We start from the raw sequence: 27726 nt of genomic DNA on the forward strand, positions 1-27726 counted from the left end.
TTGTCCTTATATGAGCTGCTGTTTTACCCCCAGCCTAAGTCACTGGTGGTCCTGGGGGGTCACCGCTTTTTGTGTGCAGGGATGGGCTGGCCATATCACAGCATAGTAATAGCTCTGAGGGAATGGTTCTCAGCTGTGGGGGATCCCTGCCTGTTTCCCCTCCGGATGGCTGTGACCTTTGTGCAAGCATCTGACAAGTGCCTGCCACATAGCACAGACTGAATGGGGGAGGAGGGTGAGGCAAGAGAGTGTGCGTGAATACTCAGGCACAGTTAGGACTGAGTGTGGCCTGGTGAGTGGTGGCCGGTGTGAGCTCTTAATCTTGGTAACCACATGTTCTTCCCTGAAGTCACATGGCAGTTGTTAGCCTTCTAGAGGGATACACAGTTAACATTTGCCAAAAGCCTGAAAGTAGAGAACTCAGCATTTCTCCTCTTAAGGATGTGTTTACCACCTACTGTCATGTCAAATCGGGCAGGGGTAGGAGAAGGGGAGTGGCTGGAGGGCTGGCAAGGGGAGTAGAAAGAACTCATATCATGGAATTATTACCAGATAAGAATTGTAGAGGCCCTGGAGGAGCCCCACAAGGTATCCTGAGGGCATGTGCACAGTACTCGCTTTTATTGCTGATGTGGGTTGTGTTTTCCAGTGGATCTGGCTTCTCTGCTTCATATAATTGTCAGGAGTCCCCATCGTCTCACATTCAGCCTGGGCTCTGCGGACTTGGAAACCTGGGGAACACCTGCTTCATGAACTCCGCTTTGCAGGTAGAGGGGAGAACTGTCGTCTCAATAACACTGCTTCTTCACAGGACTGAGGTGTGGTTAGGAAAGGCATGCTAAAATGTTGGGGGATCCTTTACCAGGGGTCCCTTCCTACCCTTTGTTAGTGCCTCAGGGATCCCTGTCAGGGCATCTCCCACTGGTTAGTACAGAATGGCCTCATCTCTGTTAATGGCCCTAAAATGTCTTCTTAATCAGTTCTGGGGTTGGTTTTACATTAAAAATCTTTTGAATTTTGTTGGCCATGAGGGATGATCTCCCCAGAAGATACTGGAGTACTTGCCTGGCTGGTTTCTGACGGGCTGAGAACTCACTGCAGCTGGTGCCATCTTCTTACCGGTGATAGCTGGCTTATCTCATGCCCCTGACTGTGCAAAATCCTAAAATCCTCCCTTTGATACCTGATTTGTTTGTTGACCAAATATTTACTGGGGACATACCGTGTGACCGTACTGTGGTGGACATGGGCTGGAGTTGGGGTCCAGCTGCAGAGTTAGGAGGGCAGAGTTCCCAAGACTGCCTTCACTTCTGACACCATCTGCAAGTTTGGGAGTCCCCAAGACCACCTTCAGTTTCAGTAATTTGCTGGAAGGACTCATAGACTCACTTAAAACTACTGTACTCACAGTTGTGGTTTCTAATAGGGAAAGGATACAAGTTAAAATTAGCCAAGGGAAGGAGCAAATAGGGAGAGTCCAGGAGGGTCCCCAGTGCAAAGCTTGTTGTTCTCTTCCTGTGGAGTCAGGATGCATTACTTTCCTGGCATTGATGTATAAATAGTATATAAATATATAAACTCACCTGAGCTTTGGTTTGCAGAGTTTTTATTGGTGGTTTATCACATGGCATGATTGGTTGATTGATTGCCTAGATGGTTAAACTCAGTCTCCAGGTAGACTGGTAAGACGTGACCCAAGGCCGTCCATCCCCTCCGCACCCCCCCGCTCCCCCCAAGTCACAGTGTTGGTCTTTCTGGAGTGGCTGGCTCTCATCCTAACATGACAGTATAAGTGTGGCCACCACCACCCCAAATCACAATGTTAGATTCTCCAGTATGACTGATGACCTCCAGACAAACAAACATATTCCTGTCAGGGATAACATTCCAGGGGTCAACAGAGTACTTTCCAGAAGCCAAGGGCAAGTGGCGCCTGGCTGGCTCAGTTGGTAGAGCACGTGCCTCTTGATCTCAGGGTCGTGAATTCAAGTCCCATGTTGGGTACAGACCCTTCTTAAAAAAAAAAAAAAGGATAAAAAAATTGTAGAAGTACAGAAGCCAAGGGCAAAAGCCAGACTTTCTCTTTGGGCAAGGCCAAATTCTTTACTATACATAGAGACTCCATGGTGAGCAAATGAGACATGGTTTTTGTACTCACAGGACTTACAATCTAACTTTGAAGTTTCTTGGAGTAGAAAGGAAAAAATAAAAAGACATGTAAAAAAATAGGTAACTCTTGGATTTGGAAATTATTTTTTCCCCACTGTAGTGAGATGGGAAGAGCAGAGTACTAAAGAAAAGAAACTTGAGATTTGGCTTTTCATGGGTAGGTTTTCTCAACTCTTTGTATCCTCAATTTTCCTCAACTGTTAAATGAAGATAATGATAATGAGGAGGTCTATAGCTCTACATGTAAATCTCAGGGGGAAAAAAAGGTTAAATTTCCATGATTTAAGTTTCTATCTCCTAATCCTAGGGAAAGAACAAATGAAACCAAATGAAGTGGGAGGGGAATAATATAAGACCAGAAATTAATGAAATACAGGGGTGATTTACACTGCAGCCAAATGTGATTCTTTGAAAAAAAAATAAATAAAATTGACATAAATGCTCAGGGAAACTGATGAAGAAAAGAGAGAAAATATAAATGACCAAAGCTAGGAATGAAAGACGAGCATCACTACCCACCCTATAGCCGTTAAAAAGATTAGAGGATAGTAAACTATAAACCAGTATTGTACTTTATGTTAACTAACTAAAATTTAAATAAAATTAAGTTAAAAAATTTTTAAAAAGATTAGAAGATGGTAGAACAACTTTATGCCAATAACACCATTTAGATGACAAGTTTGGACAGGTTGCTTTGGAAGGCATAATTTATCAAACTTAGGAAGAAATAGAAATTATGAATAGTCATGTATTTGTTAAAGAAACTGACTCAGTAATTAAAAGCTTTACAACAAAGAAAATTCTTGTTCTGGATGGCTTTATTGGTGAATATATTCAAGATTTAAAGCAAGAAGTGATACCAATCATACAAAAACTTTTTCAGGAAATGGGAAAAGAGAGACGGCTCCCCAAATCATTTTACAAGGCAGCATACTCTGATACCAAAAATTGACAAGGAATTTTTTTTTTCTGAAATTCTATTTTTCAAAGATTTTATTTATTTATTTGACAGAGCACAAGCAGGGGGAGTGGCAGGCAGGGAGAGGGAGGGAGAAGCAGGCTCCCTGCACAGCAGGGGGAGCCTCATGTGGAACTCGATCCCAGGACCCTGGGATCATGACCTGAGCCAAAGGCAGTCACTTGACCAACTGAGCCACCCAGGTGCCCTCTAAAATTTTATTTTTAAGTAATCTCTACACCCAGTGTGGAGCTTGAACTCACAACCCTGAGATCAAAGAATCACATGCTCCACCAACTGAGCCAGCCAGGACCTGCGACAGGAATTTTTTAAAAAGGAAAATTTTAGATAGTCATATCTCATTACGGTAGACACAAGTAATGTAAATGAAATTTTAGCAAATCAAATTCAGTGATACCTAGATGAAAGTGTAGAACAAGTAGGATTTGTACCAGGAGAACGTGGTTGATTGGACACCTGAAAAATTAATGTGTGTCACTTAGCATAGTCACAGAATAAAGGAGAAAACCATATGACCATCTCAGTAGATGCAGAAAAAACACTTGATAAAATTCAGTTTTTTAATTTGAAGAGTTAAAATTAGTATGTACACACGTATATTAATGTTATATATTATTTTTTCTACTGTCTTGTTATCCTGATCTTTTCCCCCATAATGTTTTAGCTCTAGTAAGATATTTTGCCTTCAGCTCATTTATATTTTGTCTTCCCGTGAGACAGTGGAATGTCCTAATCAATTCCAGTTAAAAAAATTATCATCTTAAAATAATGATGTTAAAAATTATCATCTTTCATTGAATAGAAAATTATTCTGTCAAGCACTTGAGGTATGCAGCTTTTGCCCTCAGATAGTTATTCAGAGACAGTTCTTAGACAATGAGTGTGAGCCCCAAGACCATGTCCTTGGGAAGTTAGCTGCAAGGCAGGCCACCAGCTTGGGCTTCTGGGAGGCTGTGCCTTACAGTTGTGAGCCTTGTAGAGAATCTCCTGAGAACTTCATTTTGTTGGGAGTTGACCCTCAGAGGCCCTTAATAACTTGGTTTATCTTTATCTCTGTGTGGTTGCCAGAGGGGTGTGAGCTCTGATCGTGTTCTCTTTCAGTGCTTGAGCAACACTGCACCACTGACTGACTACTTTCTCAAAGATGAATATGAGGCTGAAATCAACAGAGATAACCCTCTGGGAATGAAAGGGGAAATTGCAGAAGCCTATGCAGAGCTCATTAAACAGATGTGGTCTGGAAGGGACTCTCACGTGGCACCTCGCATGTTCAAAGTAGGTTGCTATATATACTTCCTTTTTTCCCCATTTTGGGGAGAGTGATTTAGTGTTATTCCAGTTGCATTTGGGGTTAAGGTGAGATTAAAAGCCCCACACGATGAGACCCTCCTTTTCTGTTGTTCAGTCATGCAGCACACGGTTACTCTAAGTGACCTCAGCCCCTGCCTCTGGGCTGGGGATACTTCAGAAGTCGTTTGTGAGCTGGTTGCTCAGAATGCTGTATTCTGTGGTGCCAGTCTTGAAGGAGGAAACATCTTAAGCCAGACTATAACAATTCAGTTTAATTTCCAGTATTATCTGAAGGGTATTCCCAGGTTCTCTGAGCCTGGAACCTATACACACTGTGAACCCCCTAAGTCAGAAATTGGGTTGATATTCCTGGAATGTGGTGTGAAAGTCAGTTCTCACTTGGATCCCTCAGCTAGGAAGATTGGGTGAACGGCAGTGGGCTCTTGGAGCAACTTGGGCTTTCCCTTGCCTTAAATGTTTTTTCCTGTTGAGGGGAAGGACCTTGCCTTCATATTTTGAAATCAGAGACCCTATTTAGCCTGCACCAGTGGAGTTTAAGGAGCTTTCATGAAGCACATGGTAGAAAAAGATAGGCTTATTTTTTATTCAAAGGGTTGGAGGGTAGTAGCAACTTGGCTCAGTGAGAAAATTTAAATGGTTTATCAAAATTGAAAACTAATTCTTTTTACCCCTGTGGTCACATTAATCCATGGGAAATACATGTAAATTACTGTTCCCATACCATGAAGTCAGAAAGAGACTGGAATCAGGTGATGGCGCATTAAGCTCAAACTCATGTAAATGAACAATTGGCAGACCGTATTTAGGGATATTAGGGATAGTGCAGAGTTTCCTTGATGGTGGACACTTTTTCTCTGCACTGTCTGGTATGGCAGTCACTAGCCATTGAAATGTGGTTAGTATGAACAAGGAACTGAATTTTTTTATTGTATTTAATTTTAATTTAAATAGTCACATGTTGTCAGTGGCTACGGTATTAGGCAACACAGGTGGAGAGCATTGATTGTCTAACTTTAGGATTCATTAGAACCTCTGGAGGGGCCTGTTAAACACAGACTACTGGACCTATACCCAGAGTTTCTGATTCTGTAGGTCCAGGTTGGGCCCAAGAATGTGCATTCCTGACAAGCTCCCTCCCAGGTGTTGCTGGTGGTGCTAATTGGGGACCATGCTCTTGAGGATCATGGATGCAGAGCAATACAAGGCAGACAGTTATTTAAGGATAGGAGGGCTGTTAGGTACAGGAGGATTCCTCTGGCTAATGCAGATAGCATTTGTAAAGTTCTCGTGGAGACTCTGAACCAAAGAAGGAAGTAAGAGGGGGATTCGTGTCGGTACTTGCAAGGTGTTGGCCACTCAGGATGCCACCCTTCACTCTTCTTTTAGGGTGGTGGCCCAGGTGCCAGGTCTACTATTGTCCTGGCTTTTGATCTGAGCCCTCTCTCTGGCGAGAACTACTGGCCTCCTTTAAGCCTTGAGGAATTAATTGGGCCACTCGGCCAGATGGTGTTCTCCCTTACTGTCCCAGCTGACCCTGCAAAATTATTTTTGATGGCAAGTTCCCATCTGACTTCACTGGTTCTTTAAATCTTATGCCTTCTAATGTGATTGCTTTTGTTGTAGACCCAAGTGGGACGTTTTGCCCCTCAGTTTTCTGGCTACCAGCAACAAGACTCTCAGGAGCTGTTAGCCTTTCTTCTAGACGGATTGCACGAAGATCTGAACCGAGTAAAGAAGAAACCCTACCTGGAGCTGAAGGATGCCAATGGGCGGCCAGATGCGGTATGATATTGAAGATTTTTGAACAATCGCATTTCATAGAAGTTGCCTCCTACTGAGAGTTGCAGGGACATTCTTTGAGTCTTTGAGTATTGATGCCAGGACCCTGGTTGCCCTTTGCTGTTGATGACGTGGACGCGGGCTCTGGTAGAGAAATGCATTCCGGGTGAGAAAGAGGCGAACTCTAGTTACTCCTAATTCTCCTGCTTGGGCTTCTTTAAGTTAATGTCAGTTTGTGTAGTATAATTCCATTGCTGAACCAGAGACTAGGGCAGCCTGAAAACTAAAGTGCCTGTAGTATGGGCCTTGGGATTATTACCCACCTCCTTAAAGTACATATAGGATTATTAAAATAGTTTGTTATTAACATTATTAAGGCACTGATTTTTTTGCCTCGATTTTCTGATCTAATGAAAGGGAATTTGGTATTTAAGTTACCCTATCACATTGGGCTTAATCATATGAAAACTTTAAAGTAGTATTTATATTTTGAAGGAAAAACGATGAGTTAGCTGAATTAGCTGAACTATAGTATAAATTAAAACCTCACTGAAGGGACTTTGGATCATTGAACACCTTACAGGAGGCAGTCCTTGCCCTAGTCAGGTCCATTTGCCCCCAGTGCTGTCAGGGCTGTCTGTCTCCCATCAGAGGACACAGACGCCTGTATGCCTCATGATCCTACATGAAGGCTTCGTTAAGTGTGGGATTGGGCATAGGGCTGGCATGTGGTTGTGAGAATGGTATGCTGAGAGCAGTCCAAGCCCTGGCTGGCCTGGAGCAAGTTCTTTGCTGCAGAGACTGCCTCACGGTCCAGCTCAGATTCTGTTGTGGATCATTCTGGATGAAGGGGTAAACAACTTGGGTGGGTTGAGAATGTCTTGTTTATCTTTCTCCTTCCAGGTGGTGGCAAAGGAAGCCTGGGAGAATCACAGGTTAAGGAATGACTCTGTGATTGTGGACACGTTCCATGGCCTCTTCAAATCTACTTTGGTTTGCCCAGAATGTGCTAAGGTTTCTGTGACCTTTGACCCATTTTGCTATCTAACTCTCCCACTGCCCCTGAAGAAAGATAGAGTTATGGAGGTCTTTCTGGTTCCTGCTGACCCTCGCTGCAGACCTACCCAGGTAAGAGGATCTGCACCCTCACAGCACCCCTCACTGTGGGACTCTGAGCGTGGCTTCCTCTACCAGCTGCCTCTGAATCCCTGAGGCGCTTGCCTGAGTGTGCGCCCTCTGCCTCCGTCAGACCTTTGTGTAATCCTGTATCTCTCAGGGAAGATTGTGAGGTCCTCTGGCCTTCTCTGTCACTTTTTTCCCCCTGCTCCATTCATTCAGCTAAGGTAACATGACTGATCTGCTGAGTGGTCCTAGCATCTGAATGCTGGGAGGCAGCAGGAGGGTACTTCCTGGTCAGTCAGCCAGGAGAGTCTGCTAGAACAGAAGGCTAGATGGATGGCATGGCCAGCGGGTCTTAGTGTCCCGCCCTGCTGCTGGCTCACCGGATGACTTGTACTGCTTTGTCTTCTGGCTTTGGTTTCTTCACCTCTTACAGATGCCATCACATGGCATTCTGTAGAATTTTCAGCCATTCCTTCAAGGAAGTAGTGGATGACTGTCAAAAGTGAGGAGTGAGACAAAGCAGTATTGAGGAGGGAGGGGCACCTGGGTGGCTCAGTCATTAAGTGTCTGCCTTCGGCTCAGGTCATGATCCCATGGTCCTGGGATCAAGTCCCGCATGGGGCTCCCTGTTCCACGGGAGGCCTGCTTCTCCCTCTCCCACTCCCCCTGCTTGTGTTCCCTCTCTCGCTATGTCTCTCTCTGTCAAATAAATAAAAATCTTAAAAAAAAAAAAAAAAGGCAGTATTGAGGAGGGAAAGAGATGGCCAGCTTCTGTGCTGCTGCCCAAATAGAGAGGCGGGTGCCGAGGCAGAGGACTTGCTGTTTGCTCTTCTGACCACTCCTCTGGGCCCTGACCTCATGCACACTGTTCCTGGGAGGTCATCTCTGCCCTCTGTGATGCCTGCTCCTCCCAGCTTGTCTCCTACCCTTTGCTGAGCACCCTTGTCACCCCTCCCGTCTCTCTCTTTGCAGTACCGTGTGGTGGTGCCGCTGATGGGGGCCGTGTCTGACCTGTGCGAGGCACTCTCCAGGCTGTCCGGTGTTGCTGCGGAAAACGTAAGGCAGGGCGGTCAGTGGCACGCAGCCTCCTGGGGCCGCTTCATAGTCCTTGGGAGTGTATTTTCAAACTTGTAGCCATTTTTAAGGGGTAGTTCTAATTGGCCAACACAAACATGCTTATATGTGGATGCCTTGGACCTGCTGACCTCCTGGCCCTCGCTCACTGTGCACTGCACACTGCGGCTGAGACTGTTCCTTCAGCCACGGGGAGCACTCTGTCTTCTGTTGATGGCCTACTAGCCACGGTCAGAGGGCCAGGAGTAGGGCTCTGCTCTCAGCTTTCCTGTCCCTTCCCTCATGACCTTTTCTGTAGTATGAGAAGCTGGAAGTTCTTCCCTACACTAAACCCTGTATGTCTGGAGTGACATTATGATGTTGTTAATGGAAATCCTTATTCAAAAGCAACTCCCCTCGCTGGGCTTTCTGCTGAGGCCCTGTGTGGAGGTGGGGAAAGTGAAGATCCCTCTCCCCATCCTCCAGTATGCTCCGAGTCCGTCCCCGGTCCTAGCACTGGTCAGTGCCCTTGCTCAGCCCCACTCCCCTTGTACTCCTGCTGCTCTCAGGCAGTTGTGTATTTGGGGTTTGGTGTGATCAGCTATGTGCTGAGGATGGTTTCGAGACTCTTGGCCCTGGGGGACACCGCAGAGGTTTCTGGATGACTACCAGTCTCTGGTCAGCACTCGCTCCCCACCATTCCTGCCACTTGAGGGCAGATCCCATTATAAACCTCCGGACAGATGTTACCAGCTTGTTTTCTGCTGGTGGCAGTCATGCTGTTCTCTCTTGGGCCGTGGCCCCTGAGCTCTGGGGCTGGTGGCATGGTGGTCTCTCTGGAGGCCACATGTGGCAGCACATCGTTTTCATTTGCTCCTGGGTTGTATGTAGAGGCTCTTAACCATCTGTAATCTTTATGTTACTGTTGATTCTTAGATGGTGGTCACAGATGTATATAATCACCGGTTCCACAAAATTTTCCAAATGGATGAAGGTTTAAACCACATCATGCCTCGGGATGACATTTTTGTGTGAGTACTCAGTGGTTTCTGCTGCAGGGTCAAAGGAAACATTCTAGAGGCTTTGCCTTCTAGGTGTCTCCAGAGCAGAAGATCTGGTACTCAGTGCTCAGGTGGATTTGCCCTGACTCTTGGGTGCAAGGGATGGGTGTTCAGAGAACTGTGGGCAGCCATCAGTGCTAAGCACCTCCTGGCACTTCAGAGCTAGACATTCCAGATAATTCTCTTCAGCACGGACATAGCCTTTTCTCAACAGTCACTACCTTTTAAGAAGGCCTATTTAGTGGTTCTGCAGATGGACTTGCTGCCAGAAGTGCCTTTCTCAAGAAGAGTTAGAGCTGTGCAAGGGGCCACGGGAAGATGAAAGAAGGGATGTGGTACAGGCAGTGGCTCCTTGGGCAGGTGCCATCTCAGGAGTGACAAGGAGGTGTGATGGAAACAGCCTTTTTCTGTTCCAACAGTCTGTAAGCTCTGAGACCTAGTCTTCTCATCTGTGTGGGGATAGTACACCCCCAGCTCCACTGGCCCCCTTGGCCCCTCCCAGGTCCCCTTACTTCAAGGCCCTGTACCTGTGTGTGTGTCCCTCTCCCAAGTGGGGTGGAGTGGAATGTGAGCTTGCCTGTGTGCTCTGACAGCCGTTTGCTCGGGGAAGCTTGAATGTAGACCACACCCATGCTCTTTGTCCCTCATTCCCTCTCACTGGAAACTTGACTCTGCTGAGAAAGGTTTTTAGGATTTGTTTTGGTTTGTGTTTTGGTTGAGGAATGCAGTGCACCAAGGAGGATTTTTCCTTCCCTTTTAAGTTTTTGGGGCTGTGACTTCTAGATTACTCTAAAAGGAGTACTTCTTGACCACATCCAAGATCCTGGTTCTGTTCACACTTGCTCAGGCTGCCTCTCCACTCACAGCCATCTTTGCTCACTTTACAAACGAAGGGCACCAGGGCTCATGCTGGGATTCAGGCTAAGGCTGTCCATTTCTGATCCCAAGTCCTGAACAGTGTCTCCCCTCAATTCTGGAAACTAATGTTTGCAAACACCAGAGCTTAGAGGAGCTGGGGCATTGCTGTGTGGGGAACCTGGCAAACCACCACCAACAAAGGAATTTGTGGAGGCCTGAGTGCCAACCATAAGGAAACAAATTGTTTTAAAGATGAATTGGTAATTGTCATGAAAACACACTAGTACTGCTAGTATTTTTTGAGCATGTGGAGCGCTGTGCTGCTGAGTAACTGATTTCTCACCACTGCCCTCTAAGGTGGGTAATCCCATTGTTCACTGAGTAAGCAGCGTCAGAGGGGAGCATGTGGCCCTGTTACAGCAGCCAGAAAGTGACAGTGACAGGCCTGGTATTGCGGCCAGCCTCACTCCTCTAAGACCTGGTTCTTGACCCTAATGCTGGACCATAGGGCCTTTACCCAGCACATCTTGGACATTTTTGTGAGTTTTTCTTAGAACTCCTCCTGCACATACTTCATTTAGGATCGTTTGCCAGGCATCTTGGGGAGGGTTTTGTGTGTGTTTGTTTAGTTTTCAAAAATTGAATCAGTAAGTTTGTGTCTCCCCCTATAGGAAGAGGGAAAGACTTCAGTCGGTTGCCAGCAATTTTGGTAACATCTGTTCCAGGATAAAACATCTATAAATCTCCTCAATCCCATGTATTCACTAAGTAAGACACATTTTTCAAAATCATTGATTTGTATTTAGCATTTTCTTTGGTTATCTCTAATTTTTAAAAAATTAAATATCCTTTAATTTCAATGTTTTTGAACACAGATGGCAGTTAGTTTTATAAATTTGCTTCCTCATTTGAAATAAAGAATCTTTGCCTAATATTTTAGGTATACATTCTTGTATGATATTTGGTTTTATTGAAGGTCAGGGCATGTAGGAATACCTTTTTATTTTTTTTTTTAAAGATTTATTTATTATTTATTTTGAGAGAGTGAGAATGAGAGAGAGAGTACATGAGAGGGGGGAGGGTTAGAGGGAGAAGCAGGCTCCTCGCTGAGCAGGGAGCCCGATGCAGGACTCGATCCCGGGACTCCAGGATCATGACCTGAGCCGAAGGCAGTCGCTTAACCAACTGAGCCACCCAGGCGCCCTAGGAATACCTTTTTAAAAGTTGAGCTTCTTGGTTACAGAAGATGAACTTGGTGGCCAGCCCCCCCCCCCCGCCCCCTGCCTCCCGTCCCTCTATATCTGTGGTGATGGTCTGGATGATGGCTGTCATCTGTGTTGAGTTCCATTTGAAGGACCACAGAGTTGAGGCCATGGTTGGGTGAAAGAGAATCACATTAGCCCCAAGTCCTGGGCTGTGTATCACGTTTTGTTGACAGTGACCCTTGGGATTGCTGACCCAGCTTCTAGAATCATCTTGGAAATGGTTTATCCGCCTTTTATGCTGAGGTATGGTTTGTCCCAGCAACCACAGTCCTGGCCACCATGTAGCTGCAGCTCAGATCTCTGCTGCTCGTAGTGACCTGCTGCTGAAGGTGCCCTCTTTTGTGATTGACACAGGTACGAGGTCTGCGGCACCTCCGATGATGGCTCTGAATGTGTCACGCTTCCAGTCTACTTCAGGGAAAGGAAGTCCAGGCCATCGAGCACTTCCTCCGGGGCTGTGCTGTACGGGCAGCCGCTGTTGGTTTCTGTTGCCAAGCACAAGCTAACCCTCGAGTCTTTGTACCAGGCTGTTTGTGAGCGTATCAGGTTGGTGGCAGGAATGCGTTTTGCTTGCAACCTAAAATCGCGACGAGCCCAGTCTCAGTAGTGCCTCCCCCCGACTCCCCCCCCCCCCCCCAGTGCTTGTATTGGTCCTGGGTGCTCAGTCCTATGAAAATGCAGTTGGGCCGGCCCCCGGGAGGGCCGGGACAGGTGCTGTGGGGATAGGGCGTCTGGCACCCCTTAAGCGCCATGACACTGAGCACCTCAGCTTCTTCTGTGGTCCCTGGAAGCGTGTCTGTCACACTTGTCAGTCACTGGGTTTGGGCCGTCTAGTGCTTTGATGTCAGTTTGTGTTTGAATATAGTTTCCAAAGTACTCCCCTATCATTTTGAAGTTGGTGATTAATGTTACTGAGAAATATTTCTTTCAATGATGGTGCCACGTGACATTTGTAGAAGACTTGAAACAGGCATTCATAGCAGACTCAGAGCCTTCAGTGACTTGGTACTTAAAACATCTTATCTTTTGGGTTCCTCTCAGTTTCTTAAAGTATTGAGTCATCATGTGATTTTAAAGCCCTTTATTTACCTGAATTGCTTTGTGAATAGCGGTATGTCAGCTGTGAGCCACATTTAGCTGAGTCGTGGAGAAAAACAGGTAAATGTTATGGCTAACAAATAATTCCTTTTCTTTCTTTTTTCCCAGCCGCTATATAAAACAGCCTTTGCCTGAGGAGTCTGGCAGCTCGCCCTTGGAGCCGGGGGCCTGCAATGGCTCCAGGGGCGGCTGTGAAGGTGAGTGCTCACCACGCTATGGGCTGTGACTGACCAAATCCCTCCTGACCTCCCTCTTCTTCCAAAGGTGTTGTACACACGGGAGAGGGAGGCTGGAAGACTGGGTGGAGGCTCTGGCTGGAGAGCAGACCTGGGAGCCCCGTTGCACCCACTGCATGCTGTCCCAACGTCGGCGCCTCGTGGAATCTTCTGAGATGTGTAGGCTGGCTTTCACCTCAGGCAGAGTTAGCCTGACAGGACTGAGTGACTTGTCCCTGGGGGGGACATTGTGAGGCAAAGTCAGTTGATTCTGGTCCGTTGGGATGGGTAGAGTGGGTGCTTAGCCAGCCCTTGACTGCCTCCATGACCTGGCTTCCGTCTGCAGAGCTGTCATGTTGGCCCTTACCCGTCCCTCTGGTGTGGCACTGCCTCTGGGAAGGACAGGAGTCCTGGCCAGCCAGCCAGAGGGCAGAGACAGTTTCTCTTGAGTGTTTCTTTCCTTCTTCCCGGGAAGCTACACTTCCTGACTCTAGATAGTTCCCACTGCGGAAGTGACGAGAGCCACAGTGTGCAAAGTGGTAGGCGAGGCTGGTTGCGGGAAACCCGGAACCTTCACCGTCCTCCTGTGGCCACATGCTCACAAGCTCATCCCTGACTGGGGGGCTGTGTCTGACCTGCATTATGGTTGTCACCCTTCTTTTGGGGGCCTAGGTGACTTAGTGGGTTTATCACTATAAAACCATAAATGTTCTCCAAGTTAGTGCCTTAAATTTTCAGTTGCAAATCCAAATGCTCAGATGATACCTACATCTTGGAAAGTGAGAGTTGGTATTAGAAATAATGCCCACAAGCCTCTGTCCTCATGGGATATTGCAAATTATGAGTCTTTTAGGTTGAGTGTTTAGTATAGTCCGAATGTTATTCTTGCCCAGACTATGATGTTCTCCCACTGGGGATAAAGAGGAAGGTGTTTTGTGCACAAGCCTCACACACAGAGATGGCAGGGTAGGCACTGCGGTCTCCGAGCAGACACGGGGTGACCCGTGGGCTCTCGGCGCTCTGGCAGTTAAAGCACTGTGATTCCTAGCTTGAAGTGTGGGGTCGACTTCAACAAGTCGCCTCATTCCTCTGAACCTTGGTTCACCCATCTGCAGAATGGGATGATCACATCTGCTTCACAGAGTTGAGATTACAATTTAATGAAATAATGTGGGTTAAAGTCCCTGGCACATAATGGACGCTCAATTAATAATCACACCTTGTAAGTATTTGCTGTTGTTATAGTTAGCCTTGCTTTTTAGACATTCCATCTGTCAGTCTCCTGTTTGGCCTTCTTTTTGAATCCTTTAACGGAGTCTTGGTGCATAGACTTCGAACTCCATTTAATGTTGAAATACTTCGGACGTCTTTACTGCCATGGCTCCTTGTCAGGCCTGTGGTGGCTGTCTCCTGCTGATGCTCTGAGTGACCTGGGGTAGGTGCTGTCAGTGGACTCTGCTTTCTTTCCTCATCCTGTGGTATCCACTCCTGCATTAGCGGAAGCTTCCTGAGATTGTCCGAGGAGCTGGCAGCCAGTGGCACAGCCAGGAAACAGTTTTTATAGTTCCAGGGCTCTGTGTGTTCACTGAGTGGGGCTGAAGCAGGCTCTGGCTGTGTCCCTCTCAGAGAGGTAGCAGGTAGGTCAGGGTTTCACTTGCTGGGCTGGGAGCGGGGCAGGCTCCCCCGGGGGTCAAAGGGGCAGTGGGGCTGTCTCAGGGGCCAAGTGAGCTGGTCAGAAAAGGATTGTCCGTGAGGGCCGGGCTGGCTGCTGGAGGCCAGCTGGCTGGTTGGGAATGGTGCTGATGGGGGTCCAGGTCACACCCTCATCCCTGGCTGTGCTGTTCCTGTGGCTTGAGCGGAAACTGCTGGGTTGTCCTGGGCCTGACTTCCTTCATTCCCTAGGAACACTCCCAAGGCAGACTGTCTTTGAAAAAGAGGATTCTTAGGTGGGAACGTTCTCTTTTCCTCAGAGGTTCCATGTCTACTGCTATTTCCCGAGTATATCAACTTCATATTGTAAATGCTTTCTTCTCCTCTTTTGGAGTTGTCCCATCTTTGTTGAAATTACTTACCCAATACCCTGACTTTCCCCTTTTCCCAACAACAAAAAGTGCGATGACTATGTTTATGGGTCATTTCACTGCAGCCACATATACCAGTTCTCTGGAAATACCTGGGAAATTTACTCATCAGCGCATGTCTCTAGAATGACTGTTAAAACTCTTGAGGGGCGCCTGGCTGGCTCAGTCGGAAGAGCATTCGACTCTTGATCTCAGGATCTTGAGTTCAGGCCCCATGCTGGGTGTAGAGATTACTAAAAAAAAAAACAAACTTAAAAAAAAATTTTTGAAACTCAGCAATCTCAAATGAATAACGAGGAAAAAAAAGATAGGGGGGCCCTGTCTGCTGTGTCACCGGGACCCAGCCTGGCACCTGCACCTGGGAGACATTCACCGACGACTTGGTGAAGGGACAGTCAGCATGTTTCTTGTAGAGTAACTGAAGGCTTTTGCTTAGTATTTGTGATCATAGTAGTATTTTTTAAATTGACTTTTAAATTGCATTTCTTAACCCTTTGGCCCTTTTCTCTCTGTGGGTTCAGATGACAAAGTTGAAAGAGTCAGAGGATGTGGGGTGAAGCCCAGTAAAGTACCAAGTGTGGAGGGGCCCCCATTAGGACAGGTGGGCCTGCTGACTCACCTTGTGAACTTTGGGGGCCTCCATGAGCTTCCCTGGGCCTGCGCTTTCTCATCTCACGTTAGCAGGGCCCCTCTGCGTGTCTCACCGGCTTGTGGTGAGGGTGAATTCGGGTGCCTTGTAAAGGGCTAGATGGAGTTTCACATACACGGGACAAAATGTGGGAGGAAGCACCAGAGTTAGGTATGAAGTAAAATTTCTAACGTTGAAGTAGTGGCCGGTTATATACACTGGTTTTTGTTTGTGTGCCAGGAGAACACGAAGAAGAAATGGAGCATCAGGAAGAAGGCAAAGAGCAGCTTTCAGAAATAGAAGGCAGTGGGGAGGATGAGCTGGGTGGTGACCATGGTGAGACCACCCAAAAGAAGGTCAAAGGCCAGCCCTGCCGGAAAAGGCTTTTTACCTTCAGCCTTGTGAACTCCTATGGAACAGCTGACATCAATTCCCTTGCAACTGATGGAAAACTACTTAAACTCAACTGTGAGCACTTTCTTTGACCTTTCAGACTGGGCTTGGGGGGTAGGGGGGCTTAGACTCCGTCTGAAAATCCTGTTTGCACTCAGTACTCACTGCGCTGGGCTCTCACCTTGTCCCTGTAGCTCCACGAACAGACGCTTGTGTGGGCCTTGGCTTAAAGCTCCCTACAGACTGTTCCCGAGGGCGCCTGGGTGGCTCAGTCAGTTAAGCGGCTGTCTTAGGCTCAGGTCATGATCCCAGGGTCCTGGGATGGAGCCCCGCATCGGGCTTCCTGCTCGGTGGGAAGCCTGCTTCTCCCTCCTCCACTCCCCCTGCTCGTGTTCCCTCTCTTGCTGTGTCTCTCTCTGTCAAATAAATAAACAAAATCTTAAAAAAAAAAAAAAAGAACAAATTAAGGGAAGAAAACTCCCTTAACCTTAAAAAAAAAAAAAGACTGTTCACGAGACCTGAGCCCCTGCCCCAGCCATCTTGTCAGGCTTGTCTCTCTGGTCCTCTCCCGCCACCGCCGCCACCACCCTCGGGGCCTCGGCGCTGGCTTGGTAACGTCTCGTGCCTCCCGTGTGGCGGCATTTCCCCGGAGTCCTCTCGCTTATGAGATTACGTGGCTGTTTCTTTCGCTCCATAAGACTACTCCTGACGTGTGACCCATTTAGATGATGGTCACGGGTTTCACGGGCTGTTAGCTGGAGCTGGTAACGGGGGCTGCCAAGGGCACGGAAGAGGCATCCGCGCAGGACGCGTGTCGTGTGGAGAGGACGGAGAAGACCCCTGCCTGGAGGCATTTCTGTGTCTCCTTCACCGGAAAAGAAATTAGCTTCCTTTTGCTCCCTTTCTTTTTTGTTAGATCTCCTTAAAAATGTGTGTTCATACCAGCTTTATTGAGGCGTTTTCGGGTCTCTCCATCTCTCTCCCTGTCTCTGCAGCTCCGTCCTCTCGCACGGCCTCCTCCTCTTGTCAGTGCCTTGCAAACTCTAGCCACCTCCTCGAACTCCAGTCTTTAGCTCCCTACCTCCGTCTGCCCTCTCTGCCACGCCGTGGCCTGGCAAGTGCCTCCAGGCAGTAAGCCGGGCATCCAGCGCCTGGTGTAGGCATCACCTTGTTTGTTTTCCTTCTCTTGGGGATCGCACTCTTCCTCTGCCCAGTACGCATCGTCTCAAAACAGTCTTTCATTATTCCGTCAGGTTTTCTTAAGAGGTAAGGTGAGAGGGCAGATCTGGTCGCTGTTACTTCATCTTGACCTCTCTCTTTCAGTATCCTATATAGTTAGCGCCTCTGGAACTTACTGTGGCTTTGAGGAAATCTTTGCCAAAGGATTTGGGGGTCCAGGCGTTCAGAGTTGGCTGGCTCAGGGCCGCGCATTGCTCTTGCTATGGCTGCTGATGGGGGAGCAGGAGTTGATGGTGCAGCCTGAGTGTCTTCTTCTCGCTCCCATCACCTGAAGAGCCTTTCCTTATGCTGGCTGTTAGTAATGAGTGACGCTTTGGTCTTCCTCCGCAGCTCGATCCACACTGGCCATCGATTGGGACAGTGAGACCCGGAGCCTTTATTATGATGAGCAGGAGTCCGAGGTAGGTAACTCCGGATTCTGGGTCGGGGCGGGGAGCGCTGGGTGTTCTGCTCTGGCTGTGTATTTGGGTCACCCTCGGACCAGTTCCCCAGCAATATAACAAATTCTGTGTCAGACTGAGAATGGAAAGCACTTAAAGATTTTGTCATTATATGGTCAGAGGCTTCAGATAGTACGTTATATTCTTGGCATGGGAGCTTGCGAGGTTGTGGCTTCACCTGGTAAGAACTCATTTCCCTGCCAGAAGTCAGCACTTTCTTCCCCACAGGCCTATGAGAAGCACGTGAGCATGTTGCAGCCTCAGAAGAAGAAGAAGACCGCTGTGGCCCTGAGAGACTGCATCGAACTTTTCACCACCATGGAGACTCTTGGGGAGCACGACCCCTGGTATGCAGCTCCCCAGTCTGGGTGGGGGCACCCGCAGTGCACCCCGGACTGAGATCTGCTGGGGCCATCTGTGTACACAAAAACCCTTTTACAGGGGGGAGGTGTCACTTCTTTACATGATTGACCCCTATATCACAGCTTTTCTGTGCAAGTTGTTTTCCACACTAAGAAAGCCAGGCCCCCCCCATTTCAGAAGATGGCTTAGAGAGAGCCCCCCCCCGCAAGCAGCCGTGCCGAGCTCAGGGAAGGATGCTGTGGGATTGTGGCCATGGCTCCGTGCTTGGGGGCCCAGGGGGCCCTGGCTCTCTGTCTCCCCGATAAGTGGAAGTTTCTCTTTTCTCCGCAGGTACTGTCCCAACTGTAAGAAGCATCAACAGGCCACTAAGAAGTTTGACCTGTGGTCCTTGCCGAAGATCCTGGTGGTCCATCTCAAACGTTTCTCCTACAATAGATACTGGAGAGATAAGCTCGACACAGTGGTGGAATTCCCAGTCAGGTGGGTCCCTGAGCTGCAGCGTTCTTAGGAAATTAAGAAGTAGGCGGGAGACCTGGGTACCGATTGGCTGAGAGTTTTGTCACAAAAGACTTTTCTGCATTGGGAGGTGTGTTGCTGGGCTTCAGGCAGTTGGACTTCAGCTCACCACCCCCTTCCCATCCTCCTGCCTTTGGGGAAAACATTCTCCAGCAGAAGCACTTCCCAGGCTCAGAGTAATGCTGCTGATCATTGATGCCCCCTCACTGAACTGGGCCTCCCATCCATCGTTGGTCCAAGGGGCCTGGGCTCATCTGGACAGCACAAACACAGTGCTGCCTCTCGTTAACTGTGAAAAATTGACCGGAGTGTAGTCTGCTGAGGAGAACTGGATAACTGGGGGCTGCAGCGGGGGTGCAGAGCCACCTGTCTGGTCCCTGGGGCAGAGAGTGGGACTGGCTGTCTACTCGTGTCCCCAGGTGCCAGGACGCAGAGTGATAGGCCCAGGAAAGTAAGTCAACCAGATAAGAGTTCGTCCACAAAGTGCAGATTTTAAAATGCTTCTGGGGGGTGGGAGTGGAGGTAGAGAGACAGATAGAGTATAGATGTTTGTCTAAAAATGTGTTTAACTTTTTTCTCTATGTTTGAAATTTTCAAAATAAAATACCGGGGGAGAAAAGTTTACGGGGACCTGTTTCGGTATTTAGCTGAAATGTTAATGGCACCAGCGGTGACTTTGATCCTGATGGCCGTTTCTGCAGAGTTGCTGCAGCGCTCTCACCTGCCCGGAGCCCTTGCCCACCGTGCCCCGGGCAGCTTCTGTCCGGGGCCCCTGCCGCTGCGGCCTCAGCATTCGTTCCTGCTGCAGCTCGTGTCTGAGTGCTCCCGTGTGCCAGCCTCGTGCATAAAACGGGGTGTTCGCTTACTCCAGCTTCTTTCTCTGAGGTTAATGTGTTAAAGGCCATTTTTGTGTTTTGTGCTCAGAGCTCTGAACATGTCCGAGTTTGTGTGTGACCTGTCGGCGAGGCCTTATGTGTACGACCTCATTGCTGTGTCTAATCATTACGGAGCCATGGGGGTTGGCCACTGTAAGTACTGGCATCTGCTGCCTCGGATGTGTTGAAATGCCCTCGGCCAGTCTCACTGGCCTCTTCCCGTGTGCCAGGCCCTGCCCTAAGCGCTTTACACAGCGCCTCAGGCCCCCAGTGTCAAGGCTTCAGGCTTGGTCCAAACTGCTGCTTCTCCATTCTCTCTTCATATTCTTCCTTTTTTTTTTTTTTTAAGATCTTAGTTTTAAGGGGCACCTGGGTGGCTCAGTCATTAAGCATCTGCCTTCGGCTCAGGTCATGATCCCAGGGTCCTGGGATCGAGCCCCACATCGGGCTCTCTGCTCTGCAGGAAGCCTGCTTCTCCCTCTCCCACTCCCCCTGCTTGTGTTCCCTCTCTCGCTATATCTCTCTCTGTCAAATAAATAAAATCTTAAAAACAACAAAAAAAAAAGATCTTAGTTTTACGTAATCTCTACACCCAACATGGGGCTCGAACTCATGACCCCAAGATCAGGAGTCGCCTGCTCCACCGACTGAGGAGCCAGGTGTCCTGGGTCTTCATATTCTTGAATCCAGTAGTCCCACCTCTGGGAATCTATCCTAAGGAAAGCACTTGACATTGGGAAAATTGTGCTTTATGCACAAAGGTTCACGTATTTGTAACAGTGAAAAATTAGTAGCTGCGTCGGTGACCCAGCAGTTGGCACTGCTGTCCGCCTACATGACAGACGAGTGCACAACCATTGCCAAATAAAATGAATGGTAATGTGGGGAAATGCCCATGACATGTTCAAACTTGTGTCCTTGCAGAAGCTAGCATCACAACTATGTAAAGCAAAAAGCAAGGAAACGTTCTCTTTGCTCTACCTTATCTTCCAAAATGTCTGGAATGTGTAGGTTTTTTGTTTTTGTTTTTTAAACGATTTATTTATTTATTTGAGAGAGAGCGCGCGCGTGCATGCAATGCAGAGGGGCAGAGGGAGAGGGACAGTAGGGGCAGGCCTTCGGCACCTTTTCCTGTGTTCCTAACCCCGCAGTGGGCACTCTGGTGAGGGATAAATGTCTGGCCCCAAGTCACGCAGCAGGTGGAGACTAGCAACCAGTTCTCCAGGAGAGTGTCATTTTGTAGAGTCTGGAGGGGACAGGAATTGCTCGTTGCTGCTGGGATTGCCGTTGTAACCACATCCTGCTGGGGAATAGTATAAAATCAAGACAGGAAGTGTTGGCTGTGGGGAATGCCTAGACCACTGTGAGGAATTGTTACCCAGCCACAGACTTTGACTCACAGTTTCAGAGAAAGATACATTTAAGGCGTCTTGTCCACATTCCAGCTCTGCAAACCCAAACTCCCAGTGTGTCCCTCACCGGGATTACCCCGGAGGCTCCAGAGGCAGGAAGAGGCAGTAGCCATCTACTGGACCAAGTGGGGTTTGATTTGACCTGTTCTTTTGAGAGCCATTTTTGCTTAAATCTTATCAGCTTCTTTTATGGGTGCCTTGGCTCTGGATTGTTGCTTATAGCTATGCTGAAGACTGATACTGGATTTTTCTGTTCTTTTGATTAGTGTCCCAAAATTACAGCTTATTTTTTTCTAAAGATTTTATTTATTTATTTGAGAGAGAGAGAATTGAGAGAGAGAGAGAGCACGAGAGGGAAGAGGGTCAGAGGGAGAAGCAGACTCCCTGCTGAGCAGGGAGCCCGATGCGGGACTCGATCCCGGGACTCCAGGATCATGACCCGAGCCGAAGGCAGTCGCTTAACCAACTGAGCCACCCAGGCGCCCCCAAAATTACAGCTTAAAGCCTTGGTCGCTGACACTCCATTTTTACCACCCCTCCCCCTCTTTTCTTTTAAGAGCAGGAGGGGGAGAGATTATGGGAGGGGGAGAGACCATCTTAAGCGGGCTCCATGCCCAGCATGGAATCCGACGTGGAGCTCAGACTCACAACCCTGAGATCATGATCTGAGCTGAAATCAAGAGTCGGATGCTTAATCGACTGAGCCACCCAGGCGCCCCATTTTTACCCTTTTTGAGGAAGAACAGATTTCAAAAAAAGATGAGTTATCTTTTGGTTGTCACCTGTAAATTACTCTTAATTTCAGGGTCTTTGTTTTATTTTTTTAGAGTTTTATTGTTTAGTGCAAGCCTAATAAACTAGCCAGATTAGTTCTCTGGTGATTGCTAGAGGTTATTTTCTTTGTTGACTTGGCAGACACTGCATATGCGAAGAACAAACTGAATGGGAAATGGTATTATTTTGATGATAGCAACGTGTCCCTGGCCTCTGAGGATCAGATAGTGGTGAGTAGGCTCTAGTACTTGGTTCCTCCTCTTACCTGACAGATTAAAGCTGGGGAGAGTCTCCTGGGTTAGTTGGTTATTTGGTCATCCTGATGTGACAGTGGGAGCTAGGTGTGGTAGAGAAAGAGCTGACTGCCGTTCCTTCCAGGACCCTTCCTAAATGAGAAGCACCACTCTCTGAGTTCTCTGTCACAGGCACTGGCCGTGACACTCTCTGGGCAGGGTCACGTTCCTGGTGGCCTCTGTGCCTGGATGCACAGGGCAAGATGGCAGTTCTCTGAAAGTAGGTTTTGAACAGTGAGCGAAAAGCTGGGAGAAAGAGTGATAATTCCAACCTGTGAATGAACTTTTCCCCTCTTGTGTTTTAGACAAAAGCAGCTTATGTGCTCTTTTACCAACGTCGGGATGATGAATTTTATAAGACGCCTTCACTCATCAGTTTTCCTGGATCCTCTGAGGGAGGGACGAGCTCAGGCAGCTCGCAGCAGGGCACAGGGGGCGATGAGGCTTGCAGCATGGACACCAACTGATGCTGCCTCCGAGACCCTGCCACCCCACAGCACCAGTGTAATCCCCCAGGAGAACATCTTTGACACTCTGAAGACTGCTAGTGTTCGGTCTAAAAACCAGATGAAGAAATCCCCTTCTTTTATGAGCAGAAGAAAAAAAAGACCCTGTTTGCTCAGAAGGGTTATGTCAAGAGGCTGAATTATTTTTCTTTTTATACAGGTGGTGAGAAATTTCTGTAAGACCTGTGGAGCTGGAAAGTGGGGGGTCGGGAGGGGGGTGTACAGTGGAGTAAGGCCGATGAATTCCAAAGAATGGAGAGGAACACTGTAATTGATTATGGTGGCCATGAAGACCTGCGGCAGGTTGCCCTGAGTTTCTGGATTCCTTATTCTGGTGCTGGTTCCTGGTCACCCCAGCAGTCCGCCCACAGTAAACCAAGCCTCCAGTTCACTTGATGTTGTCCCCTTCTCCCTTGCTGTGCACTGACATGGGTTTATAATTCCCTCAAAATTTAGTCCCTGAAGCTCGTTTCTGTTTCCCTTTGAGCCATCTTGGAATGTCTAGCTTTCTTCCCCCTAATGAAATGAAGATATTTGGTGTTGGGGTCTCCTGCCCCTCAATCTCGTGTGGAACCTAGCAGTTCTGTTATGTCCCTCACCATCCTTGATGAATTGAGACGGTTGGAGACGGTGTGGCGCTTTTATTAGATGTCACTTAAAAGAAGTCGGTACACAAAACTTTCTGGGTACAGTGGCCCATCCAGTTTCTCTCCGTTGGCTTGAGAATGGGAACCTCTCCCTTCTTGCCGACTTTGGTAAGAAGTGAGATTTTCCACCCCACCTGCCCCCCCACCAGCGGCTTCTGGGCGGGCCGCCCCCCCCCCGCCCCCCCACCGCGGTCCTCCGCATCCGGCTGCCTCCCCAGGAGGGGCTCGCTTCCGCTCCGGGCGAGTGGGTTTTAAGAATGAGGTGGTGGGTCCGGGCATTCTTGCCTGACCTTTAACCTTGGCGGGGAGGGGGGCGCGGCAGGGAGCGCCATTCTCCGGCGCGTGATCGGCCGGGGCGCGGGCGGCGACCGTTGGTCGGGGTGGCGGTGTGGCCGCGCTGCCGGGTGAGGACTCGGCTGCGGACCTTCTGCCCGAGGGCTGGCTGCAGGCCGCCGGCCGCTGGCGAGGGCCGGAGGGGGCTGCGGAGACGGCTGGGCCGGGCGGCAGGGGCGGGCGGGCCCGGAGCCGGGGGAGGCGGGGCTGGGCGTCCCTGGGGCTCCCGTCCGATCGCTGGTTCCTCCGGGAGATCCACGGGCCACACCTGCCGCCTGGGGAGGGGGCGCCCGGCGTGTGGGTCCCTCTGGCCGGTGGTGTGGATCAAGCTCCAGGAGATGCGTCTTTCGGGGGTGGTTTGCAACTTCGTAACAATATTCTCGTGTTGCTCTGTGCATTTCCAATGTGTTACGTAATAAAGACGTGGTCGCTTTTAGGGGAAATGTCTGAAAAACTGAGAAGATGCAGAAAGGAGCTGACTGCGGCCATTGACCGGGCCTTTGAAGGCATCAGTCATTGCCAGGAGTGCTCGGGCCGGCGGAGGTTGGAGCTGGACGCCGCGCCGCTCCCCTTCCCCCTCCCTGGGCCCCGGCTGCTCGGCAGGAGGCACCCGCGGGCAGCCGCCGCCTCCGCGGCTCCTTGCATTCCAGTCCCGTGTGCTCTGGAGAACGAGAGCCCTGCCTTTGCTCCAAACCATGCCCCAGGGAATGCAAAGCCACATGCCTCATGCCCGAAAAGAAAACCTCTGACCAGTAAGGAAAACGTATTGATGCATTCCTCCGTTTTGGCAGCCGAAAGACCGTTTTGGAGAGCCGCAGGAGATGGGGAGAAGTGGAGAAAAGACAGCCTAAGGTGATTCCAACTTGACAGTGTAAAAAGTTACAATTAGGGGGCTCTCATTTCTGAAAATGTTGAAGTTCCTAAATTGAGTCTGGTGCCGCTTCTGCCTCCCCTCTAGGACTGTCAGCCCATTCCTAGAAACCACTTTGCCGTTCCCACAGGGGTAGTGAACGTTAGAGAACCTGACTTCTAAGTCACTTTATTTTTTATACTGCAGAAATAAAAATTTTCATTCCAACATCCATACTCCTAAGGGAGAGGCCAGATGGTTGGCTGGGCCCTACTTCCTGCTTACATCCTTGCTTCTGCTCCCTTCACCCCCCCTCCCCCCCCCACCTCCTGAGGTCTTAGACCATCCCTAAGTTAAGATCTCCCCTAGACTACCCCCCCATAGCTTTAAAGTTTATTTATTTATGTAATCTCTACACCCAAGGTGGGGCTCAGACTCACCCCTCCGAGATCCAGAGTCACATGCTCTTCTGACTGAGCCTGCCAGGGGCCCCTCTCCCTGGTAGGTTTAAACTGCCTGGTTCTAGGCACCTTGATTTAGAGCAAGGATGACCATATGGGATGGAACTTCAAGGTCCTGCCATCTTGGCTGCCCTGGAGGCAGAGAAGGAAGAAGCCATTTAGTTGGTTCAACTCTAACAAATGTTAATACGGGCATTTGTAGGCATGAATGCGCTGTCGGGGATGCTCATGAGGGTGATGATATTACTCAACTTCACTGACTTAGCAGTTTCCAGTTGCCCTCTCTAATCACAGTATGGGAGCCAATTTAAAGTTACCAGTATGTTTTTGTTTTTAAGATTAACACTGAGTTCCCTGTAGTATTTTCTTGAAAGAGGCTCTAATTCTCCACCTTTTCTTCTTCTTTCTTCTTCTTCTTCTTCTTTCTTCTTTCTTCTTCTTTCTTCTTCTTCTTCTTCTTCTTCTTCTTCTTCTTCTTCTTCTTCTTCTTCTTCTTCTTCTTCTTTTCTTCTTCTTCTTCTTCTTCTTTCTTCTTTCTTCTTCTTCTTCTTCTTCTTTTCTTTTCTCCTTCTTCTTCTTCTTCCTCTTCTTCTTCTTCTTCCTTCTTTCTTCTTCTTTCTTCTTTCTTCTTTCTTCTTCTTTTGTTTCCACCTGGGGGTTGCAGGAAAGATATGGAGAAAGATTTGAAGATTGACTCAAACATGCCACTCAGCAATTCTAGCCAAGAGGTCACAAAGGATCTGCTTGATATGATCGGTGAGTACAAAGGGCAGGTCTGTCCTCTCCTTGGGAGGATAGGTCCTTCACACAGGCACCTGAGTCAGCAGGTGTCTTTAAAAAAAAAACCACTCTCTTAGTTCTCATCCATCTACACAGTAAATTTGTTTTACCCATGGCAGGCTCTATGCAGAGAGCATTCATGGAGCTGATAGCCTGATGGAGTCACACATGAATCAGGTCATAAATGTCTGCTTACAGTAAATCCCTGGACACAAGGGACAGTGGTTCTCCAGGACTTGGTGGTTGAGGAGGCAGGACATAGGCAAAGATGGGGTGGGTGGGGGGCGGTCCAGTTTGGGTAGATGATACAAGATTAGAAGAAAAGTTAGAATCCCAAAGCCCTATAACGCCAGCACCCAGAGAAAGCCAGTGTTAACAGTGCTGGACATCCTGCCAGAGGTTTTTTCCCCCCACATCTGTGCATTCTGTGTGTGAACTATATATGCCCTTTTTATTTATTTATTTGTATGCTCTTTTTTCAAATGACTCACACTGCATAGTGGACAAACAGCCCCAGGTTAAGGGATGCATAGCCTTGGGGGCTGCCTGAAGCTGTTGGCTCTGGAAGGGCCTCCAGGTTCTGGGGGGATGAGAGGGAGGCCTGGTGGGAGGAGTCACTCCCCTGAGGCCACAGAGCAAGACACCTGCCATGCCACTTCGTGAGTGGATGGAGTCTCCTCCGGTGGCCGTGAGAGGGGAGCTGAAGTCCTCTGCCTCCACTCACCATCCTCCACAGTCCTTGCCAGCCCCGGGCAGCATTTGATTCCCCTTACATACTCCCCTTTTTTTCACACGATGTCATGTCAAGCCTGCAGGTCAGGGAGTTCCCTAAGATCCAAGACAAGCCAAGACATCTCTGTATCCTCCCACTTGCACCTTCCTTGGGGACTGGCGGGTAGTTGGGCTCAATAAAGGCAGAGCCAGAGGGGTGGGCACCAAGGCCACCTTAGAGTTGGGCGCTCAGTCCGGCGGCCTCCCTGTCCTGAAGTACCTGGAGAGTGGCCACCTGTTTGTGGGTTTTAACTGGTGCCTGAAATGTCTCCCGAAACCTCTCACTGGAATTGTAATGCTGAATGTTCTTCTTTTTAAGACCATACGAGCATCCGAACTATTGAAGAGTTGGCTGGGAAACTAGAATTTGAAAACGAGCTGAACCGTGTGTGTGGTCGCTGCGGAGATTCGCCCTTCAGGGAGGAAGCCTGGGCCTTGCTCGTGGACGAGAGCCCTCCGAAGGCCCTGGATAGCGGCTCCAGCGGCCTCAAGCAGGCTTTCGATGATCACAGTATCGTGGAGACTGTGCTGGACTTGGAAGAGGACTACAATTTGATGACCTCTTTTGAATACCAGATTGAGTAAGGACTGCTGGCCGGAGCTTGGGTTCTTCCCAGCAGGAGGTGCCGTTGAGGCAGTGGTCAGTGCCACTGGGGGCCACTGCCACGTGGCTGGCAGGCTCGGAGTTACCACACCCTCTTTAACTTCTACTTGTGTCCCTTTTTAGGCTGAAAGCCCAATTTTTTTTTCTATTACTTTGAATTGTTTCTTACTGTTGATTCTTTTCACTTTTCTTGACATCTCAAATGTGTTTTTTGACTGATGTTTAATACACCCAAGTACCCAAGGCGGGTGCCGGCCATAGGCCTCTGCTGTTGTCTCCTGGTGTTCTTTTCCATGCGCCCCTGAAGAAGTACTAGGACCACGACGGGGGGGGGGGATGCTTCATGCATCCCCTGGGACCAGCCCAGGCCGCACGGCTGGTGGCCCCAAGCCCTCCTACCCTCGCACACCTCGCACACCTTGCGCACAGGGCTGTCCTCTGCATGGACTCCATGCCCTCCTCGTGTCCGGACCGACCTCCCCTCAGCACCCCGAACCCCGACCCTGTTCAGCTCGAAGACCTCTGCAGGGGCCTAATGGTTGTGTTGCAGGGGCTGATCCCCTCCTGAGCGGGCATTCCCATGAGGCCTCCCCACCACAGCCCCGCATCAGACACCTGGGCCCCCAACCAAGGGCAGTGGGAGGAAAAGGTAAGCACAGGTCCTGAGCCCTCGCGCATCCCGCTCCAGGCCTGGAAGCCCTGGGAGCCACAGGTAGTGGGGCAAGATGGGCGGGAGTAAAGAAGGACCTAGGCCTAAAGGCCTGGCGGGACTGGCTGCAGCCACACCCCCGGAAAGAAAAGACAAGGACATCATCAAAATTGTTTGGACACATGTCTCAAAACCATGATG

The 27726-nt window shown here is 49.0% G+C and overlaps 2 protein-coding genes across 5 annotated transcripts in view; both read left to right on the plus strand.

Moving 5' to 3' along the window:
* USP4 (ubiquitin specific peptidase 4) overlaps nt 1–22991 on the plus strand; it is a 49306-nt gene extending 26315 nt beyond the window's left edge. For 2 of the 3 annotated variants that reach the window (XM_028124282.2, XM_028124283.2), the window contains 15 exons: nt 650–767; nt 4250–4423; nt 6083–6241; nt 7142–7366; nt 8333–8416; nt 9350–9444; nt 11952–12143; nt 12804–12892; nt 15860–16087; nt 17582–17652; nt 17920–18038; nt 18385–18534; nt 19495–19598; nt 21773–21861; nt 22230–22991. In XM_028124282.2, the coding sequence (XP_027980083.2) occupies nt 650–767; nt 4250–4423; nt 6083–6241; nt 7142–7366; nt 8333–8416; nt 9350–9444; nt 11952–12143; nt 12804–12892; nt 15860–16087; nt 17582–17652; nt 17920–18038; nt 18385–18534; nt 19495–19598; nt 21773–21861; nt 22230–22391 (2059 nt within the window). In that variant the 3' untranslated portion in view covers nt 22392–22991. Of the gene's footprint in view, nt 1–649; nt 768–4249; nt 4424–6082; nt 6242–7141; nt 7367–8332; nt 8417–9349; nt 9445–11951; nt 12144–12803; nt 12893–15859; nt 16088–17581; nt 17653–17919; nt 18039–18384; nt 18535–19494; nt 19599–21772; nt 21862–22229 lie in introns of those variants that run through there. The other variant, XM_028124284.2, reaches the window with a different exon arrangement.
* Nucleotides 22992–23078: 87 nt separating this feature from the next.
* Nucleotides 23079–27142, plus strand: CUNH3orf62 (chromosome unknown C3orf62 homolog). 2 transcript variants are annotated; one of them, XM_028124286.2, is made up of 4 exons: nt 23079–23185; nt 23848–24262; nt 25386–25477; nt 26592–27142. In XM_028124286.2, the coding sequence occupies exons 2-4, from the start codon at nt 23853–23855 to the stop codon at nt 26855–26857; spliced, it is 768 nt and encodes a 255-aa protein (XP_027980087.1). In that variant the 5' UTR covers nt 23079–23185; nt 23848–23852; the 3' UTR covers nt 26858–27142. The 2 variants fall into 2 exon arrangements, with proteins under 2 accessions (XP_027980087.1, XP_027980088.1); XM_028124287.2 differs by lacking the exon at nt 23079–23185 and having other exon boundaries at nt 23431–24262.
* The last annotated feature ends 584 nt before the right edge of the window (nt 27143–27726 follow it).

This window comes from Eumetopias jubatus, unplaced genomic scaffold, assembly GCF_037043125.1.
Source record: "Eumetopias jubatus isolate StellerSeaLion01/CBP00866 unplaced genomic scaffold, mEumJub1_p1.0 scaffold_1, whole genome shotgun sequence".
In the NCBI taxonomy this organism is placed as follows: Eukaryota; Metazoa; Chordata; class Mammalia; order Carnivora; family Otariidae; genus Eumetopias; species Eumetopias jubatus.